General features: G+C 36.3%; 1 protein-coding gene across 3 annotated transcripts in view; it reads left to right on the top strand.

Moving 5' to 3' along the window:
* The first annotated feature begins 1281 nt into the window (after positions 1-1281).
* LOC140527285 (ferric-chelate reductase 1-like) overlaps positions 1282-23015 on the top strand; it is a 69370-nt gene continuing 47636 nt past the window's right edge. For 2 of the 3 annotated variants that reach the window (XM_072644093.1, XM_072644094.1), the window contains exons 1-2: positions 1365-1453; positions 20646-20842. In XM_072644093.1, the coding sequence (XP_072500194.1) occupies positions 20647-20842 (196 nt within the window). In that variant the 5' untranslated portion in view covers positions 1365-1453; position 20646. Of the gene's footprint in view, positions 1454-20645; positions 20843-23015 lie in introns of all 3 variants that reach the window. The other variant, XM_072644092.1, reaches the window with a different exon arrangement.

Below are 23015 nucleotides of genomic sequence, written 5' to 3'. Positions count from 1 at the left end.
ACATTTTGACAATGATAAACACCCAGATTAATTACAAAGAACATATGAAGGAAGATGCTATCTGCCTCCAGAGAAAGAACTGATAAATACAAGTATGTATAGAATGATCTTATATAGGTACATATTTGTGTCTAATGGTAGCCATCTCTAGGGTGGGGAGGGAGGGAAGAAAAAAGGAAAAAAGAGAAATTTGTATGATAACTTTATTATATATTTAAAAGGAATAGTGAGCTGTACTTGATAGATTTGTATTTTCATATCCAATCATCTTTTAAAAAATTCTACTGTTATGGAAATGCTTTTATTTTGTAAATTAAAAATTAAAACAAAAAAGATTCTTTCCAGCTCATAGATTTTTTGCACTAAGATTAATGTGCATTCACAGTTAGCAACCTAATGAATTTTTTGAACTACACAGATTACCCAGATATCTGTGATCATATCTCTTATATGGGTAGCAGATTTAATGAAATTCTGTTTAAAAAGTGAGTGTTTATGCTATTCACTCTTTGACTATAGTCAGATCAGTATTTCATTGCTTCACAAATAAGCCATATTTCTTTTTCTCCCCATACCTTCAAATTTCTTCCATCCTCTTTTCTGCCCATCCCAAATTTAAGGCCTGGTTCATGTCCTAGCTCCTATATAAAACTTACTCTACTTGAACCCTTATTGATCTCTCTTCTCTGAATATCTGTAGCCCTTGATATTTATTTTTACAATGTAGTACTTAATTATATACTGTCTTGTATCATTCACTGTTGTTTTATATTGCATCACCAAGTGGTCTATCTACTTCTTGTGCTCAGTGATGGCTTATAGTTTCGTATCTTGAACAGCATTTAATACTGTGTTAAAAGTGTAGCAGAAGGTCACAACAACTCAAGACTTGGTAGCTAATTGGCTAAGATAAACTTGGGTCAGATACCCTTTTGTTTTAAGATGACAGACTAACCAATAAAGTGAACCTCAAAGCAATCACTTCCTTTAAAAAAAACTGATACTACAAATTGCTGAATGGTCAAGTTGAGCAGAAAACATTTCATTAGAAATTTTGACTCTTTCTCTCTCCGTCTGTCCCCTTTCTTATGAATCTGTCATCTATTGTAGAATTCAAAGCCTTTTACTCTTTGAAAGACTCATAATTTAGTTGGGTATTATTTTAGAAAGGTGATGCCATGTGAAAATACCTTAGAGAGTCTCATTAGTCAGTTATAAAATCTTTACTTAGCTATCATTCTTATGTAATTGGTAATATGATCCTTGTCTCTACTATTTTTCAAGACATTTGGCTAACTTAGGAAAATTGTTGAAAATCACAGAACACTGGGGAGCTAAAGTTAGAAAACAAACCTGCAGACTTCTTGTAATGGAAAGAACATTGCTGATTGATCTGGGAGGCAAGAAGTCTCAAGTTTTAATTGTGACTCAGACATCTATGAGTTGTGTGATGGTGAGTAAATCGTTAACTTCTCTGGGCCTCATTTTGCACATCTGTAAACTAGGATTAATAAAAGCACCTGCCTTTCAGGTGCTAATAACAGCTCAGGTTTGTTATTAGAATCAATGAGATGATTTAAGTAAAGCATTTTGTGAACCTTTAAGTAAGTACTACATAAATGTTAACTGTCATCATCATCTTCATCAATTTGAAGCCAAAGGATCTGGGTCCAAATCCCGATCTGACATTAACTAGTTTCACCTTTGGTCAAGTCATTTAAACTCTGATCCTCAGAGAATAATACTCACATTTTCTACATCAAAAGGATATCTTGAGGAAAGCCCTTTGTAATACTGAACTTGATATATTAATGACTCTTTTCAGATTCCTTGTTCTATTTGTCTACTCGATCATTATACCTTTTCTTTTATCCTTCAGCACCTTTCACTAAGAGTGTTACTACAAGCTCTTCCTTTTTTTGTACTCCCTATGCTGTCACTATGTCATTGGTTCATTCCCTGTAATTGTGTCAGTGAGCCTCCAGAGGGGTATTTCAGGAATCCATGCTTGGCCCTGCCCTGTAGGTTAAAAGCACAAATAGCACAAAGCTGGATGACAGGATCCTAAAGGATCTTGAAAGGTTACAGCATTGGGCTGAATCTAAAAAAGTGAAATTCATTAGCAATAAACATAAAGGTTTACATTTGGGAGCAAAAAATGTCAACTTTACAAGTGTCAAACGTTGTTATTCAATCATGTCTGACTCCTTGTGATCCTGGGGGCCATAATGTCTATAGGGTTTTCTTGGCAAAGATACTGGAGTGACTTGCCATTTCCTTCTCCAGTGGATTAAGGCAAACAGAACTTAAGTGATTTACCCAGGGTCGGACAGCTAATAATGTCAAGCTGTTAGGGAACTGTTGTTAAACAGTAGTTGTTCTGAAAAAGATCTGGGAGTTTTAATGGATTTTAAGGTCAATATGAGTCAACGTGTGATGTGGCAGCCTTCCCCCCCCCCCCCAAAAAAAAGGTCAATGCACTGTTAGGCTGCAGTAGGAGAGACATAGCTTGTAGAAATATAGAATTGATAATCCGATCATACTCTACCATCATCAAATCTCATCTAGAATATCATCATCACTTTGGAGCATGATGGTTTGAAAATGGTTTGAGCATGGCTTGAGAAGAGGGAGAATGTCCAGAGGAAGGCAACCACCTGGAGTCCACAACATATGAGAACTACTTAAAGGAAATTGGTCTGTTTAGCTTACAGAAGACTCAGGCAAGATATGATAATTATTTTAAACTATTTGAAGGTCTGTTATAGAAAGAATATTCTGTTATGGTGTTCAGAAAACCTTACTTATTAATGTTATTTGAACCTAGCTTGATGTGGTTAGAAAGTGGCTGATCTCAGAGATGCTCCCAAGGAAGCTGGATAGCTGTAGGGAATACTCGGATCCGTCTAATGCTTGTGTTTTGGGTTCCTCAAACTTTATGCTTACTGATATACATCTTAATGAATCTTGTGTGGGAACTAACTATCCTTTCTTCAAAATAGCTGCTAGTGCTCATCTCTGAAACCCTATACGATATAACTTGCAGAGACTGAGGAGGGGAGCCTTCTTCTGGATTTCCTCCTCTACCAAATAAATTTCTTTCTAAAACTATTTTAGACTTTGGGGTTTGTTCTCATGACTAATACTGTCATGTGGAAGAGGGATTAAACTTGTCCTATTTGATCCCAGAAAGCAGAACCAGGAGTGGAAGTATAAGTTACAAAAAGGCGTAATTGGACTTGGTCAGGAAAAACTTCTTAAAAATTAGAGGCTGTCCAAAATTAGAATGGGTTGCCTAGAAAAGTGGTAGATTTCTCCATCTTGAAAAAGTCTTCAAGCAGAAGCTGGATGATGACTTGTTGAGTATATAATAGTAGGGATTCCATTTGTGTATAGGTTAGACAAGACCATCACTGAAGTCCCTTCTAAATTTCAATTTCTGTGATTTTCATTTTTAGCATTTCATTTGAAAATGTTGTAACTTTATTACTGGACATGTTAATAAAAATGAGAAAAAAAAAAACTTTTTCCAGTAGTTCTTGTTATCAAAATGGAGTTTAAAACATTGGCAGATATTTGCTTAGTATAATGAGCTTTTTCTCTCCTTTTTCAAATCAGTGACCCCACCCAACAATCCATTTGTAGAAAACTAATTTTAATTAAGCATTTTAATTTTTTCAAAATATTGAGAATCTAGTTTTAAAGGAACACTGGAAATACTTGATTTGCTTTTCACTTGTGGAGAACACTGATTTTTACTTTGGCTTAACTTCATCTCTTTAGATCATATTGGCTTTACACAAGCATTGCTTCTATAGGTATCAGCTCTGCTTAGGACTATTTGGGGGCTTCATAAATGGAATAAAGCAAGAGTTTTTTTTTGTTATAATTGGGTGAGAATTTGAATAAATAGAGGAAGGAGGAAAAGAAGTAAAGATATATATGATTTACACATACATACGTACATGTGTATATATGAAAAATTTCCTGAAGTAGAATTAACTGACCTGTGATTTCTGAAACATAGAAAAAAAGGGCAACAGGATGAAGTGTGTGATTTTCTGAAAGGGAAAGAAAGGAGGTAGCAGGAAAGAAGATAGTTGTTAGGCAACTATTTTTGCCAGGCACCGTTGCCCAGCTCAGGACATTCTCCATCTTCTTGAACCATGGTGCCCCAAAGTGATGACAATATTCTAGATGAAATTCAATGAGGGAAGAGTATAGTCGGACTATCACTTCCCTACATAGATATATAACCCTAAATATCTGTGTATACATATGTTAGCTATTGTTGTTATTAGTGAAACCTTCGCTGAAGAAATACACACACACATTCTCTGTGTGTGTGTGTGTGTGTGTGTGTATATATATATAATTCTTAAACTTTAAGAATAGCATCTTAATTGGATACATTTTGAAAAACTGATCATTACATTAACACAAAAGAGAAGAAGTGTGATTCAGTGGAGAGAGAATTGGCTTTGAAGCTAAGAAGACATAGACTCAGGTCATGGTGTGTGTGTGTGTGTGTGTGTGTGTGTGTGTGTGTGTGTGTGTGTGTGTGTGTGTGTGTGTGTATGTTTGTATCTTTGTGTGTATACACACATAGTGCCTCTGGGACCTTGGGCAAGTCTCTTAGCCTCTCAGTGTTCTAGGTTACTCAATCTAAGTTGCAGATCATGTACTGACCTATGTTGGTAGAGGGAATTTCCTTACCTAGGAGTTCACCATTCCAAAGTAATCCCAAGTTTATTCCTTATCCTTATTAACACAAAATATTGCTTTCTTGTTTCATGTTCACTTCCATTTAATGTTGCTGCTATTTAAAACAGTAAAGTTTTTCAAATTTTTACTTTTTCATTAATAACCTTTATGTTGTCAAAAGATAAAATATGCAAAAATATGAATAGAGGCTATCGCATTTAGAAACTAATTGAATGGCTTGCTGAGCTCCATGTATAGAAACTCATATAACAGAAGTTACAAATAAGTGAGTCTGATTTGTTTTCTTTTGATGACATAGAAATTTTATTTTATCTTGATCAGTCTATCATGTGGAAACTTCTGTTCTTAAGATGCAGAGTTAAAAGAGCAAAGCAATGGAATTTTGAATGGATAGGAATCTTGTCATCTGACCAAGAATCAAGCAGCAATCATTTATGAAATGGTAACAAAGATTAGTTTGATAAAAAATGTAACTTCTAGCTTATCATTCTCTTTTTGTAAGGTGCGTATTTAAATAAAAAAAAAACCCTAAAAATTCTTTTTTGTACAAGTTATTTTAATTCGAATGATTTCTTTGAAAAGTCATCAGAAACCAGTTAGACTGCTAGATGGTGTAGTATGTAGAGTTCTGGGCCCAGAATCAGGAAAACCTGAGTTCAAATCTAGCCTCAGACACTTATAACCTCTGTGACTCTGGACAAGTCACTCTGCCTCAATTTCCTCAACTGTAAAGTGGGAATGATAACAGCTTCACAGGCTTGTTACGAGGACCCAATGAGATAATATTAGCAAAAAACTTACATTGTAGATGTTTAATAAATGCTTCTCCCTTTCCCTTTTCTTCTCAAATGCTGTTTATTTCTATAACAATTGTTGTGATAGCTCACATAGGTATAGTGCAAAGCACTTCATGATAATCTTATGAAGTGGTGGACAAAAATAACTTCAAAGTATTTTTTAAATGTAAGTATATTTTGTATCATTCTGAGAGCCCACTAATCAATCAATTGACAATTATTAAGCACCACCTATTTGCTAGGCACCATGTCAGGTCTCGGGTGATATAGAGACAAAAAACTGAAAGTCCCTGTTCTCAAAAATCATACTAAAGATGTGCTCCCTAGCTAATGGCAAGATCAGAATAGGCTTTTACTGGAAGGTGATGATAGGAGCTGCGTCATGAAAAGACAGAGGGCTCCGTGAGAGGAAAAGTGAGAAAGGAGAGCATTCAAGGCAAGGTGGGGATGCCCATTGCAAGAGCATGGAGATGTGAGATGGATTGCCTTGTGTGAGGAAACAAAAAGGCCAGTTTATGTTTTACATAATTGTACATGTATAACCTTTGTCAGATTGCTTACTGTCTTAGAGAGGGAAAAGGGCAAGAAGAGAGGGATAGAATTTAAAACTTAAAACAAAAAACAACAAATTGTTAAAAATTGTGCTAATGTATAATTGGAGAAAAATAAAATATTATTTAAAATAAATAAAAAAGTCAGTTTGGTTGTATTATAGAGTATGGGAAAGGAGGTAGTAAACAAAGTGTCTGGAAAGATAGGTTGGGGTAGGGTTGTGAAGGGCTTTGAAAGCTGTTTATATTTGATCCTAGAGGTAATAGAGAGTCTCAGGAATTTATTGAGTATTGGAATGGGGAGACAGAGACATAAGACAGGGAAATGCACTAGAAGGCCATTGGAATGTTCTAGGTAAGAAGTGATGAGGACCTGAATTGAAGTGCAGGCTATATGAGGAGAGAAGTTTTGGATGCCAGAAATATTGTGAAGGTAGAAATGGCAAGCCTGAGGCAACTGATTGGGTATATGGTGTGAATGAGAATGAAGAGCTGAGATTAACGTTGGGATTACAACTGGAAACTCTAGAAACATGGTGATATCTTGGACAGAAATAGTGAAGTTTGGAGCTCTGAACACATTGATTTTGATATGTCTAGGACATTCATTATGAAGTATCTAATAATTAATTGGTGAAATAGGACTGAAAGTCAGGGAAGAGTCTGGGGCTATGTATCTATATCTGTATCTATCATTGGCATAGGGATGATAATGGCTGTTCTATAGAATGGCTTTTTTATATCTGCTTTGCTTCTGGGTTACTTACTACTTTTCAAATCTTTTTCACTGACTACCTGAAATGACAATAATTGAATACTGACATATCACTGAGCCCCAGTCTTTTATTATTATAACCTTAAGTTGGATTCTAGTAACTCTAAGGCCTAAAAAGGAACTGAAACTAGGTTAGAGTACATACTGAAAAAAAATTCACATATAATAGTGATTGCCATGTAATTTAAAATTAGGTGGCATGGCCTATAGAGGACACTTGCTCTGTCTATCTTGTTTCTTCCGTACCCTTGTCAAAGGTCTCAAATTCCCTGGAATCCATTCAGGAAGTGAAGTTGGTCAAGTATCATTTGCTGTTGCTTCCCTAATTTAAATCTTTGTGTGTTTGTCCTTCTTTGCCAAAGAAGACCATGCCATCAGAGAAATAATGACATGACTTGCACTTGACTTTGTTTTGAGTGAGGGAGGGCTGTGCAGGTCACCAGCCTCACTTCTCCTCCAGAGCCATCTGAATCCAGTGACCAGATATTCATCAGGATGACTGGAGATGACCCAGGATGAGGCAGTTGGGGTTAAGTGACTTGCCCAAGGTCGCACAGCTAGTGAGTGTCAAGTGTCTGAGGTGAGATTTGAACTCAGGTCCTCCTGACTCCTGCACTGGTGGCTCTATCCACTGTACCACCTAGCTGCCCCTAATTTAAGTCTTTGAGGTATCTTTTAAATATAGTGTCTTTCATTTTTACATACTCCTGATATATCCCTCCTCATATCCCTCCTAGTGATCCATCTATTAGAATTAAAAAAATAAAGAGAAAATAAACAGTTCAGCAAAATTAACTAATATAGTAGCCAAGTCTAACGTTAGATATTCCTCAACTCTGCAAAGAAGGGAGGGAACTGCATTATCCTGTCTCTTTTTGGGGTCCAAATTTGGTCATTATGATTCATTTTTCCTTATTCATTTTTTATTGTTTTGTTGTTTTTTTCCCATTATTGTGATTATGTATATTTTTCCCATTTATGCTTGCTTGTATTCATCAATAGTTTCTTCCAGGACAGTAATATTCCATTGTATTAATGTACCACAGTTTGTTTAGCCATTCCTCAATTAAGGGACACTAACTTTGTTTTCAGTTCTTTGCTATTAACATTTTAACATATATGGATCCTTCCTTGGGTCACATACCTCCTTGGGGAAGAAGACTTGCAGTGAAATCACTGGGTCAAAAGATATTCGTTCATTCATTCAATAAGCATTTATTAAACATCTATTTTTGGGCCAGACACTGTTGGGAGAGACAACATGCAAATAAACATGTATATAAAGCAAGCTAAATACAGGATACATAGGAAAAAATTCAAAGGAAAGTCCTGGAATTAGGAGGAGTTAGGGAAGTCTTCTTGTAAAAGGTGGGATTTTAGTTGGAACTTAAAGGAAATCAGGGAATTTAGTAGTTGGTTTGCAGGAGGGAGAATATTCCAGACATGGAGGCTTCCAGAGAAAATGCCCTGAGCTAGATGGAGAATCTCATCATCAGAACAGCCAGGAGGCCAGTGTCGCTGGATCAAAGGGTATGTGTTGGAGCATCAGGTATAAAAAGACCGGAAAGGTTAGTGGAGGCTAGGTTATAAAGGGTTTGGAATGCCAAATAGCATTTTGTATTTGCTCTGGAAGCAATAGGAAGCCACTGAAGTTTATTGGGTTAGAAGGGTGACATAATCAGACCTGGGTTTTAGGAAAATCACTTTAGTGGCTGAAAAGAGGGTGGATTGGAATGGGAAAAATTTAGGCAGACCCACCAGTAGCCTATTGCAGTAATCAAGATGTGAGGTCTTGATTAATCAAGATGAGGGACTACAGTGTCAGAGGTGAGAAGAGGGAGTATTTGAGAGATGTTGCAAAGGTGAAATCTTTTGAGTCTTGGCAAAAGATTGAATGTGGGGGCGGTGCTGAGAGATAGTGAAGATTTCTCTCCAGGATAACTCCTAGATTGTAAGCCTGAAGGACTGGGAGAAGGGAAGGGTTTAGGGAGAAACATAATGAGTTCTGTTTTGGACATATTGAGTTTATTAAAGATGTCTCCTGGACATCCAGTTTAAGATATCTGAAAGGGCAGAGATGTGAGATTGGAGGTCAACAGAGAGTTTGGGTAATGAAAGATAGAGAGATTTAAGAATCATCAGCATACAGATGATAATTAAATGCACTGGAGCTGATGATATCACCAGGTGAAATAATATAGAGGTAGAAGAGAAAAGGACCCTTAAGGACACCAAGGACATGATCTGGAGGATCCAGTAAAGGAGATAGAAAACAAGCAATTAGATATTAGGAGGAGAAGAAGGAGAGAGTGGTGTCCTAAAAACCTAGAGAAAAGAGAGTATCAAGGAGGAGAATGATCAGTAGTGTCAAAGACTGCAGAGAAGTTAAGGAGAATGAAGAATGGGAAAGTGTCCACTGGAATTGATAGTTAAGAGATTATTAGTAACTTTGAAGAGACCAGTTTTGGGTGGGTTAAGAAGAGAGAGGAGAGAGTAGAGGCATCTATTGTATATGGCCTTGCTCTGAGGAGTTTAGTTCCAAAGGACAAAAGAAAAATAGGATGATAGCAGGTATGGAAAGATCAAGTGAGGTGTTTTTTTTTCCTTTTTCAGAATAGGGGGATACATGGACCTGTTGTAGACAGTAGGAAATGAGCCAGTAGAGAGGGAGATATTGAAAATAGGTGAAAGGGGATGACAGAGGGGGCAATCTATTGGAGGAGACAGGATGGAATGGAATCTCTTAGCCAGGTAGAGGGATTAGCCTTGGTAAGGAGTAAGGTTATTTTATCATGTGAAACAGGAATGAAGGAGGAAAAAGTGGCAGAAGGCACCTCAGTGATATGACATGGGGAAAAGGAGAGTTCATGGCAAATGGCTTCAATCTTTTCACACAAAATATGAGGCAACGATAATGAAATTTTAAGTCGTTTTCTTAGCATAACCCAAATTTCTTTCCAGAATGACTGGAACAATTCAAAGTTTTTACCAACTGTGTATGAGTATACCCTTCAGGATGACATTGATGGAAAGATGAAGTGCTACCACTGGCATCCCTGATGCTATGACTGAGGGAATGTAGGATGCTCTTAAAGATAGCTATTCTTCTCCTACCAAAAGTTTGGGGAGCATAGTTTTCTCACTGTGGATCATTTAGAAACTTTATTTAGACACTTAGTGACCTTATTTTGATTTAAGATTCCATGGTAGTAACCAGTAGCCTATACTCTATATAGTAATTAAAAATTCCCCTTGACCATCTTATTATGCAAGTATGTAGAGTTAATTTCTTCAGGAATGTTTACCTGCATGTATGTGCATCCTAGTAGTTTAAAAAGACTTAATAATACATAACAAGGATACAAGACTTTTGATATGGTACCAAGATAAAAGTTTTCAGGGACTTGGCTTGGCATTCACAAAATCTTATGCATATTAGATTTTGAACTTCTTTGATGCCATGCTACATTGCATCACATACATATTTGTTTCAGGCTTGTTAATGCTTGCTCAATCAACTTGCCTCATGCAAAATTAGTCAAAATTCTAGGACAAGTCTAGGCTCACAGAGAATGTTATTGCATCTTGTGAATGCATCTTGCATGCTAAGATCTAAATTCCTATTCAAATTAAATCAGTGTCTTTTAGAGTACCTCTTGGTTTGGACAAAGGTTCAGAGTCCAATAGGTTGAATTTTTGCTCCATTTAGTAAAAAAGCTAAATTCTTTTTACAATTCAAGAATAAAAAAAAAATCACCCTAAGTTAGAATGAATTTGGAGTGTTTTGTGTTTTGGATTGCTCAGGTTGCTTGCCAGGATTGTATCTATCCCATATTTTTTCTTTCCCTATAGGTGTCCTGGCCATACCACTTGTGATGTTTCTAGCGTGCCAATGGCATAGCTTATAGAGAGCCTGAAGTAAAAAATTACTGAGTTCAAATCCAGATTCAGACACTAACACTGATCTTGGCCAAGTCACCTAACTGCTGTTCGCCTCAGTTTCTTCATCTGTAAAATGTGGATAATAATAGTACCTACTTCTCAGGATTGTTGAGAGGATCAAATGAGAGAATAACTGTAAAGTGCTTAGCATAGTGTCTGGCACATAATAAGCACTCTATAAAATGTTAGTTATTATTATTATGAAAAAAATTATTGGAGCAGCCTCTTTAGTTCACCTAGAAGTTATGTCAGCCAAATGGTGTAGGACTTTACTAATGGCAGTGGATTTGCATAAAACAAACAAGAGTCTCTTCCCCTGATGCTAATTGTTTAAAGGTACTTAAGATTGCATAACTGACATTGACTTGTTTGATAGGATTAATGCAGTCTTATTGATAATCATGGGAAACTCATCATGTTATTTAAAAAAAATTGTTTTACCCACTTCATGGGCCTGACCTGTTCACCAAAGAGAACAAAAGAAGAAAACGTTCTCAACTGTCCATAAACTTGTTACTGCCTATAAAGCAGAGTAATTATCTGCAAAGTTCTTAGGTATTCCAAATGGAAAAGCTGCGTAATTTCTAGAATTGTAGCTAGATTACTGTCTTTTTCCTGGGCTGCCTCTGATCACCTTTTGAACTAAGGGGTCATAATTTACTATATTGTATTATATTTCTGTACGAGCAATGGCTATTGATTTAGCTTTCATTCCCCCTCAAAATCAAGTTTTTATTTTCTCTTAATGTCATGGCTAGTCTTTTGGTTAAGTAAGTGTTTGTGGAACCTCAGAGTTGTACATAACTCCAGAGTCCATTTAGTCCATACTGTACCTGACTGAGAGACTCTCATTACAATATCCTTAAGAAGTGGTCCTTTAAAGGCTTAAAGAATCCAAAGAAAGGGGAACCTGCCTCTCTTATCTTGATCTCTTGAACTCTTATCTTATCTGTGCCCCTCTTATCTTGAACTCATGAAGTGATTTTCTGAACCCAAGTGTAAGGTTTTACGTTTTCATTGATTCTTCTTACTTGGCTCTCCTACACGTAAGTACTTTAAATTGAAAATTTATGCTCTTATCCTTCCCATGTGTTTCACATTATCATCAAAACACAGTATGATCTGTGACTAATCTCACCTTGCTTCTTAGTCTCAGTAGAATACATGAAACTAGCCTCCCTGCTTGGTGACAGCTCGAGGATTGGCTATATTTTGAGCACAAAGAAAACATTTGTTGTTTTTTGATTTTGTATAAGGTAGAAAATATCTTAAATGTAAAGATTTTAAGCATCTAACTTTGTGACAGAGAAGACAATCCTATTCAAACATCTCATCATAATAATTAATCTGAAAGGATATATAAAATACTATATGCTGGGTCATATGTCAAATGCTGGGTTTAATAACAATGAGTGAAAACATAAATGCAAAAGTGAAATAGTGAAAATGAAAAACAAGAAAGTGAAAACATTATCTCATTTGATGTTTTCCCTTTTTTTGCTCCAATATTCTCCTTTCTTTTAAAAATGAATGTGCTCAAGTTCTGTTGGGTCCTGACTATATGTTGCCTTTTGTGTTGGTTGCAGACTTTGCTGCGAGGTTCTAGGTGCTTTGCTGTCCAAGTGCTTTGACCCTTTTTGCCTGTGGTGGCTTAAGCATGGGTATCTTAGTTACTGGTCTTGTCTTGTCTCCTACCTCTGCATCTGGAGTAGGCTGCATTTTTAGAGCTTCACTAAAGTGTTTGTGGAGTGATTGGTCCCCTTTAGGTCTTAACATGCTGCCATCTTAGCCAGAAGTCCGTCTCATTAGATCCTCACAATAACTGTGAGGTAGGAGATATTATTATCCCTATTTTACACGAGGCAACTGTGGGTGAAGAGTTAAATGGCCAACTCTAGATCCCTCCAACAATCTTTCTTTATATAAGGTCCATTTTGTTTCCATGACTGTGCTCAGATTCCTAAAGAATCTAGCTAATGCTGAGATTTCTTAAGAGTCTGGCCAACATGGCGGATTTTTAATGAACTCCATTATTTTCTTTGACTAAAAGAAGACTTGGGTTGAATTCATTTGAGCAGCACCCACATGTTGCTATTTTGGGGTCTTATCACCCCTAAACCTCAATAGACTCAGGAAGACTTGGGTTCAAATCCAGCCTCAGACACTAGCTGTGTAAACCTGGGCAAGTCATTTAACTTGTTTGTCTCAGTTTTCCTCATCTGTAAAATGAAATGGAGAAGGACATGGCAAACCACTCCAGTATCTTTGCCAAGAAAACTCATGTGGGGTAATAAAGAATCAGACATGACTGAAAGGAGGGTGGAAAGAAAACATGCAGGATTGTTGTATTAGGGGATGATTTACCTAGTTTCTATTTTGCTAATTCTTATGATTATTTTCAATAGAGAATTTTAAATCACTTTATTTGTCCTTTTGTCATACCTCTTAGCATTGCTGACATATAAAGTTATATTTACATTGGGTAGGGATCTTAGGATCGTAGATTTGTTTTTCAGGACCAACCCCATCCACTTTCCCTCTTCTTGGATGATCTTGATTATCTCTGGGTTAGGTCCTTAAGACCAGCCTACACATAGATCCTATCATTTAACTAAGTTCATCACTATTTTGTATTCAATAAAATGTCTGGTACATAGTGAATACTTAGTAAATGCTTGTTGAATTGCCTTGAATCATACATGCTACATGTTATGTTCTCTGCAGGTAAAGGGGGCATAAACGGAAATTATTCTAACTTTGGTTTTTCCAGGAGGAATGATGACAGTGGATGATCCATCTTCCAAAGGACCTATATAGTTTATAGTGTTGCCTATTTAGTGTGGGAGACTAGGGTTTTAACAAAATATTGCATTGGAATGGAACCATAAGTTTCCATTTAACCTAGTACAACACATGACCAATTAAATTTCAAATTAATCCCTTTGGACTTGTGTGCAGTTTTTCTTCAGTTTTTCCAGGTTCATTGTTTGCAAGATCTTTGTGTTTTCCGAGTGAACAACAGGCTATTGGTATCTTAGTCACTTTCTTTTTTAGACTTATCATAATCTTCTGATGTCACTACTTTTCCTGCTTTCCTGGCCCTTCTTTGAATTCAAAGATCATCTAGTACAATACTCTCATTTTACAGATGAGGAAAATGGTGCCAACAAGGTTCAGTGACATACCAAAGTCACATAGCTACCAAGTGGTATTCATTAATTTCACAATCGTTTATTAAATACCTACCGTACCCATACTGTACCACAATATTTAAAGATAGCATTTAAGTCTTCTCTTTTTCAGGCTAAACCTCTCCAGTTTCTTCAAATGATGTGACATGGTTCTGAATTCTGAATTCTCTCGCCTTTTGGGTCAGCTTGCTCTGGATATACTCAAATTTGTCAAAGTTTCTCCTAAAATATATGACCAAGGACTGATACAATGGAATCACAACCCTTGTTGTTCTGGACTCAAGCTGCATTCATGGAATTATAGAGATAGAATTAACCTTTTTTTCTTGTGTGAGGTACAGACACATCACCCAATTGATTTATCTCCTTCATCTTAAAACCTCTGGTCATAGTAATAGGAGAGGCTTGTTCTTATCTCCTAATTGTTAGATAAGGAAAACCTTTCTGTCTTTGACCTGCCAGAGATTTCTCCACACTGAGCTCTGGCCTTTACTCATTATACCCTTGTATGGAATTTAGTGGTTCCAGTTTTTGGAGCTTCCTTTTGACCCATTTCTTTGTCCTGGTTAGTATTTCTGAGACCAGTTAAAATGTTTAGGTTTGTTCTTATTAGTTAACTTGATTTTTTTATACTATTTGGACTCCTTCTCTTGAGGTCAAGTGAGTTTGGACCTCTTGATTTAGGGCACCATGATCCCCATGGATAAAGTGCTGAACTTGGAGCCAGAAAGGCTTCAGTTCAATCCCATCTCTTACTCACTGTGTAACACTAAGTGAGTCACTTGAGCTCAAATCATCTGATGTCTCTGAACCAGTTTTCTCATGGTTAAAGTGAGAGAGTCTGATTCAAAGGCCTCCCAAATTTTCTTCCAGCTCTCAGTCTATGATCTTATGATCTTTGTGTTCAAGGATTATTGTTGCATTATTATTATAGTTACATAGGAGGTAAAGGGCCAGACATGAATTCAAGAATACTTGCTATATGCTTTTGCCTCAAATACAAATAAGCTGTGTAATTTTGGGCAAGCCATTTAACTACTGTCAGTCTCAGTCAAGATACCAACAAGAATTAATTCTGATCTGTAAAACTGGGATAATCATAGTATTTACCTCACTGGGTCATAGTGGAGATCACACGAGGTAATGTATATAAAGCATTTCACAATCCTTGAAGTGCTACATAAGTGTGAGCAGTGATGCTGTTTCCCTCATTTTGGAGTCTGCTTCTGTTCCTGTTTAAACTGGTGGCCCTTGGTGCTTCCCCAGACAATTTATGTTTTCAAAATCATGTGGTTACCAGCTCCTAGGTAGGACAGGGTTTTTTAGACACACCCTGTAGTTAAGCAGTGGAACCTTTTTTTTTGTTTTTTTTTCTCATCCTGTCTCACTTGCCTTCAGATCGATGACCCTCTGTGGGTCAACCAGATTGTTCCACTTACTGTTCTTCATATACAACACTCCATTTCCTATCTTTTTGACAGCTGTATCCCTTGCCTAAAATGTATTCTTCATTTTTGCCTTTTGAAATCCTTATTTTCCTCTACGACTCAATTGAACAAAGTGCCAGCTTCTGTGGGAGGCCATTCCTGGTTGCCTCAAGCTTCTAGTGCCTCCCTCCTACCCCGCCTCCCCAAACTAAAGTGCTTAATGTGTTTTGTCTATACCTGTGTAGACATATGTCTGTCTCCCTTATTAAATATTAAATATTTTATCTATACCAGTGTTGTTATGTATCTCCCTTATGAGAACATGAGCTTCTTGAAGGCAGGGATGGTTTTTTCCTTTCTTTGTACCCCCAGCTCTTAGGACAGTGCCTGCCACATGATAGGTACATGTTGATTGACCCATGGATTTTTAAGTCATGTCTCATATACTCCTCCTTCCTTGAAAAATGACTTTATAGGATCCTGGTAAACAATAGAAGAAAAAAACCACTTAGCAATCTGTCAGTAATGACAAATTCTTCTGTCGCTAAGGGGAGGGTATTATGGTGCCACATGGATTGAGAAATGGTGTCTTCCTTTCACACCAACTTGTCTTTTAGTTGAGCTGCAAATATCTAAGTGCCTGCTCCTTGCCTAGGATTATGATTGGGTGATACCAGTTGGGTTGTCTTCCTCCTGGTATTTGTTGGGCATGGTTGGTATGTTATCATCAAAGCTAGTTGCTTTTTATTGAGGTATTGTTTTGGTTATTTGTTTTTGTTATCATTTTTTTAAATTTTGATATCAGAAACTTTGGATATAAAAGATAGGCGTTATAGTCCCTCCACATGAAAAGTTACAGTCTAATTAGAGAAACGACATCTCATCTTGTCACGTTTTGTCCTTGTGACACCCATATAGGGTGTAATAGAAGTTGGAACCTGGATTCATCTGGATAGGAAGAATGGTGGATGCGGGCCAAGTCATAGAGGTGGGAATGAATGTTGTGTTTGCCTATGTTAAGATGAAGCTTGAAGAAAGATGCTGATTAGCGGACTAGAGAAAAAGGCTTTGTTAATAATAACTAACATTTATGTAGCAGTTTAAGACTGAACAAAATACTTTTCTCAAAACTTTATGAAGTAGGTAGAGCAGTATGTCATTGTCCCCATTTTATAGACAATGAAGCCAAGGTTCAGAAAAATTATATATGATTATACAACTAGGAAATGTTAGAGTTTGGACAGGATCTATTATGATTCCATTTTCTATGCTCTTACTACCATACTAGGCTACAATAGTTGGGTTATTTTTATTGATAAGATTTGGATGGTGAGATAAGATGATGGAGGGATTTGAATGCTAAATTGAAGAGTTTGGACTTGTTCTGCTAGCCATATGGGAAGTCACAAGTGGTTTTGGGGTCAGTGGGAGCGTGTTGTTATGAAAGTGGATAATTTAGGATGATTGAACTAGTAGTGGGTTTGTGAGATGGTTCAGAGAGGAAGAGAGTGGAATCAGGCATATTAATTAGGCTGGTGTTGGGACAGAGTTATGAGCTAAAAAGGAACCAGATTGAGGTGCTGAGGGTAGAGAGACTCAAGAACTGATATTTCAGATACTCAGTGTTTGATTGGATGTAAGGGTTGAATGAAAGACTTACCTATTAAGTTGTTGATGGTTTGTTATGGATGCAAATATAGATCTTTGACTATTGACTTGAGGGACAATGTACAAATTGCTGAAGAATTGCTAATTATTAAGCACTCATTCTTGGGAGCATCAGTTGACATATTAATGTCCTCTCATATACCCTCATCTGCTCCTGAAATGTGCTTCCTAAAGTGCCATCTCTTTGCTTCCGGGAGAAGGGCTAGGTATAGAATTATAATCTCTGGACCACAGTAGGAAGAAGCAATATTCTTTTAGATGTAGACACCTAAGACAAAAACCCTGGTTGCCTTGACCTACTTTCTACTCTGGTTTATATGCATGTTTTTTATTTTAGCTTGGTTCACTGTGTATCTTGAAACTTCAGTACATCAAGCAACTCCCTTTCCTTAGACTATAAGTTATAGATTGGTTGTGATCTGTGTCAGCACAGAAAGTTCCCACACAAATATTCATATGACAATAAATTTATTATGATTCATATGATAACAATAGTACCATTTATAAAGAGCTTTGCAAGCTGTTCATTATGTCTTTTGATACAACAGTTCTGTGAGGCAGGTTCTCATCCTTATTTTAGCGGGGAGGAAAGAGAAGCTTGGAGTTTGTGACCTGGGGTGGGGTGGGGGGTACACAGCTAGTTAAATATTAAAAGTGAGACTTGAATCCAGGTCTCTCCTGACACTAAGACTAGTGCTTTTTCAGGAGAATCTTCTTTAATTGTAGATAGAAGTATGTCCTTTATTTTTTTGTATTATAGTTGAGATGGATTTTGCTGTGTATCTTTTATATCTAACTGATACTTAGAAGATGACTTCTGATACTGAAACCAGAGAAACATTTCTAATTACATAAGAGATTTTTGGATAACATGGTATACTTTCTGGTGTGAATATCACATTTTCTCAGTTTTGTGGGTCTTTTAAGATTTTTTTTTCTACTTTGTCTCATCTTTTCTACTTTCCTTATAGGAGAGTCTCTAAGAACTGCAAATTTCCAATTCAATTTTTTGTCATCTGACTGAATCACTCTGCAAAATGAGTCCTAGTTGCCTCTTAATTGATGTTAATATAGGCAGGATTTTTCAGGCTGACTTATTGCCCCATTCTGGATGTGAGGGACCTTATTGCCTTTGATACTGAATACAAAGAGATAAAGACAGGATCTTGTACTCACATGTTTAAAAGAGTTCTTATGTCCCCTCATCCATTTCCCTTTCTTAGTTCCCTATTCCTCTATGCATTTCTATGTTGTTGCTTGGTAGCACAAGTGTATTGGTTTACCCTTCATAGTTTTCCATTATTTTCTCAGGTACTTAGTTTTCAGATATTTGCACTCTCTTCTCCACCTTCTTATTCTAAGATAGAACTTAACAGTTTTTTGCAAAATTTACAAACTTGTTTTTCCTTTCCAACTGAGTTACAACACTCCTTGGTTTAGCTGCAGTTCACACATTGTTGAAATTGGGAATTAGAGCGGTTAAATTGTGAGTAGGACCCACCTATATTTCCTTAGCCTTTCCATTTTTGTTTCCTTTTCTTTTTCCCTTTGCTCTAATCTTTTCCCAATGAGAAGGGGTGGGAGGGTCTGATAATTTAGGTCACTGCTTTTTCTCATCTCCCTAATTTCTGAGAAAGACACCTTGCTTTATTTGACTCATTAAATTCTAATCATTCCCCAATACTTCTAATATAAAATATAAATTGTTCTTTTTGTCATTTAAAATCTTTCACAATCTGGTTCCAACCTACCTTCCCAACTTTATTAAACATACTTTTTTCCTATTAAACTCTAAACCATCATCCAACCAAACTGGGCCTACTACCGTCCCTCATACAATGCCAGCCCATTTCCCAGTTCTGCCAATCAGCTAACAAACATTTCGTAAGGATCTTCTACGTACCAGTCACTGTGCCAAGCACTGGAGATACAAATGCAAATAAAAAGAAAGACATTCCCTGCCATCAAGAAACTTACAATCTGATGGGGGAAGACAAGACACAAAAGGAAGCTGAAAAAGGTGGGAGGCAGGGGAGGAAGAAGAAGATGTGTGACTTGGCATGATGGAGAATTCCCAAGCAGAGGGTGCTGATAAAATGTGAGAACCTGGCAGATTCAATCTTACAGGACGATGAGATTTTCTCCAAAGTGAGTTTCCTGGGAAGGAAGGCATGATGGAAAGTTAAGTCTAGTAGGTTAGGTTTTTACAGGAATAACATAGTTCCATGTTTCAAAATAGTCTCTAAGACATCTGTGTCTTTGCGGTGGTTATGTCTTATGCCTGGACCGCTTTCCTTTCTCCTCTCTACCATTTAGAATAACCAGTTTCCTTCAAGTCTCAGCTCAAGTGTAACCTTTATTTCTACATGAAATTTTTTTTCCTAATTCCTCCAACTGCTAGTGCCATCCTCTAAAAATTGTCTTGTTATCTATTTAGTATATCCATAGGTAGGTACTTGTTACCTCTCGCATGGAATGTAAGTTCTTCTAGGGCAAGGGCAATTTCATTCATGGCTAGCACAGTGCATGCCATGTGGTAGCCACTTAACCAGTGCTTGTAAATTAATTAGCTGATTGCTTGTAAATCCAGCAGTAGCTTCAGGCTTCCCTTTCTTTAGGGGAACTGGGTAGAAGAGTGACCCTTCTGCCTCTCCTAAATAGAGAACAGCTGTTATGTTTTAATTCTTTTAATTATTTGAACTCAGATCTCCCTGACTCCAGGTTCAGCATTCTACCGATCTACTTTCTTGCTGTACATCACATTCCTTTACTGAATAATGTGTAGTGAGAAGAGAGAGAGGAGCCATCCTAGAGTTTCCTTTAGATATTCTTAATGATATCTTGAATCCCAGGATTCTCAAGACCCTATGTAAACAGTTAAGGATTTTATTTCATTGGAATATCTAGTTCTAAAAGATATTCTGAACTAGTACTTAATGTGAAGAATTCAGTGCATTAAGCACTTATTGTGTGCCAGGTATGGTGCCAGGGATACAAAAAGCTTACAGTCTACTAGGGCAGTGTGGGTGGGTAGGTGTATAGTACATTTAAACAGATAAATGCATACCATTTGAGTAGGGAGAGAATAGCTAACAACTGTGGTACTGGGAGGAGACACCTGGAATGAACCTCTAATGGAGCTTAAGACATAAGTTTAACGAAGTTGAAAGAAATTAATTTACCTAATGAATTTTTTGTTATTAAACAAGAGGCCAGAATGCAACCTCAAAATGTATTACCTCATTGGAAAGGGAGTGGGGAAGGTGTTCAGAAAGTTTGGCTGTTTTAAAGAGATACGCTAAAGTTTACTTGAAATAACTATTTTTTAATCTTAAGTTCCCCAACTTCATCGGGGAAGGGGTAAAGGAAATAGGTTGAAAATATACTTTGATTATGGCAAATTCAATTCATTTTCTAATTAGATGCAAGAAGGTGAGAACATGATATATTGGGAGTAAAAACAAGTCGATGTCTTAAAGACTGTTTTGCAACATTAAACTATGTTATTTCTATCAAAACCTAACCTACTAGATCTAAAAATGCAATTTATTTCTTTGTTGCCTATTTAGGATGATGGGTCCTGAGTTTACTCTTGGCATTTGGGTGCTTCTACAACTGATTAATCCTGTGGCTAATTATGCAAATGGAAAAGTATCTGAGGCCTGTCACACAATGGTTCCTTGCCATGGCTATACTCCACAGTCCGATCCTATTCACAAAATCACACTGAATCAGACCAGATTCATTCCAGGAGATACTATCACAGGTAATTTGCTGAGATACCCTGTTTGTGTTTTGATTTGCTATACCGTGTTATTTCATTAATCTTTTCTTTTTAACCAGGGATGGACATTTCCACATATATATTTATATTCTCCAAATCTTGTAACTACTCTAGACATTTATATTATTTTTAATAATGTGACCCCCAATGTAGGACACCATATTTGTGTGTGTGCCTATTTATCTATATCTGTTTGTCTTATTCTCTTCCATCCATCCATTTATCCATTTTATCCTTCTATATGACCTTGACAGCTAAACCAAGGATAGTAAAACCAGAGAAAGAAAGCTATAGACCAATATAGTTAGTGAATGTTCATGCAGAAATCTTTAGATAAAATATCAGCAACATACTACAAAGATTACACACTGTGACCAGATTGGAATTATATAGAAGGTTGCTTCAATAGTGAGTGATGTTGGAATATTGGTTGAAGGTAGGAATTTAGGGTTGGTTCAATACTAGGAAAACTGTAAACCCAATTGACCATGCTAATAACAAAAACAACCAAAAACAAATAATTATGTCAATAGATTCAGCAAAAGCTGACATCATCTATTCCTATTGAAAACATTAGAAAGCATAGAAATAAATGGATCTTTCCTTACTATGACAAGTAATATCTACTTAAAACTAAAAGTTCTGGCATTATCTGTAGTAGGGGTAAAGGAGGCCTTTTCAGTAAGATCAAAGACAAAGCAATGATGTCCAATATTATTATTACTATTTCATGTAGAGGTAAAAATGTTAACTATAGTGATAAGAAAATAAAAAGAAATTGAAGGAATAAACAGGGGTAAAGAGGAAACAAAATTATTACTCTGCTGATATGATGAGTTACTTATAGAACCCTAGAGAATCAATTAATCTTTAGTAACTTTAATTGAAACAATAACTTTGACAGGATTACTGATGTAAAATAAATAACTTTGACAGCATTACTGATGTAAAATAAACACATAAATCATTGGCATTTCTATCGTCAAAAAAAAATCTATCAGTAACAAATAGAAAGATTTCACTTAAAAAAACTATAGAATATATAAAATACCTATTGATACACACAGGAACTTAATGAATATAACCACAAAACCCTTTTTACACAAAATCAGAGCTAAATAATTGATGTTAGTTAATTAATAGATCAACCAATAGACCAGGTAGACCAACCCAATATAACAAAAGTAACAGTACTATCAAAATCAATTCATTTATTCAGTGTCATTTCATTCAAACTACCAAAGGATTACTTTATAGAGGGAGGAAAATTAATCACAAATTTCATCTGGAGCAACAAAAGGTAGAAAATCTCAAGGAAATTTATGAACAAGAAAATAGGAAGAAAGGGGACCTATCCGTACAAAATCTTAAACTGTACTACAAAACAACATTCATCAAAGCATTTTGGTATTGATTAAGAAATGGAGTTGATCGGTGAAAGAATTTAGGTATTGAATATACAGAAGCAAATGATCACAGTAGCCTAGCATTTGATCAACCCCCAAATCCCATCTGTTGGATAAAGAACTCACTATTTAACAAAAGCTGTTTAGAAAATCTTAAAGCAGCCTAGTAGAAAGTAGGTATAGGCCAATATCTCACACTATTCCAAGATAAACTCCAAATGAGTATATGACTTAGACATAAAGGGTGACATCATAAATAAATTGGAGGAGCAAGGAAGAAATTATGGATAAGAAATAGTTCATGGTCAAATGAGGGATAATGAAGATTACAGAAAGTAAAATGCACAATTTTGATTAAAGATAATAAGTTTTTGCACACACAAAACCAGGTTAGCTGAAATAAGAAGAGAAGTAGGTAAATGGGGAAAAATATTTGCAGCAAGTCTCTCTGATAAAGGTCTCATTTGTAAGATGTAAAGAAAACAGATTCCAATTTATAAATATAAGAGCCATTCTCCAATTGATAAATGGTCCAAGGATATGAATAGGTAATTTTCTGAGAAAGATACTTAAGCTAATAGCCATGTGAAAATGCTTTAAATCACTAATAATTAGAAAAATGCAAATTAAAAGAACTCTGAGGTTCCATTTCACACCCACCAGATGGGAAAAGTTCATACAAAAAGGAAAATGACAAATGCTAGAGAGACTATGGGAAAACAGGTGTACTAAGGCACTGTGAATTGGTC

Source organism: Notamacropus eugenii, chromosome 2, assembly GCF_028372415.1.
Source record: "Notamacropus eugenii isolate mMacEug1 chromosome 2, mMacEug1.pri_v2, whole genome shotgun sequence".
Lineage (NCBI taxonomy): Eukaryota > Metazoa > Chordata > Mammalia > Diprotodontia > Macropodidae > Notamacropus > Notamacropus eugenii.
This window is presented reverse-complemented; position numbering and strand designations above follow the sequence as displayed.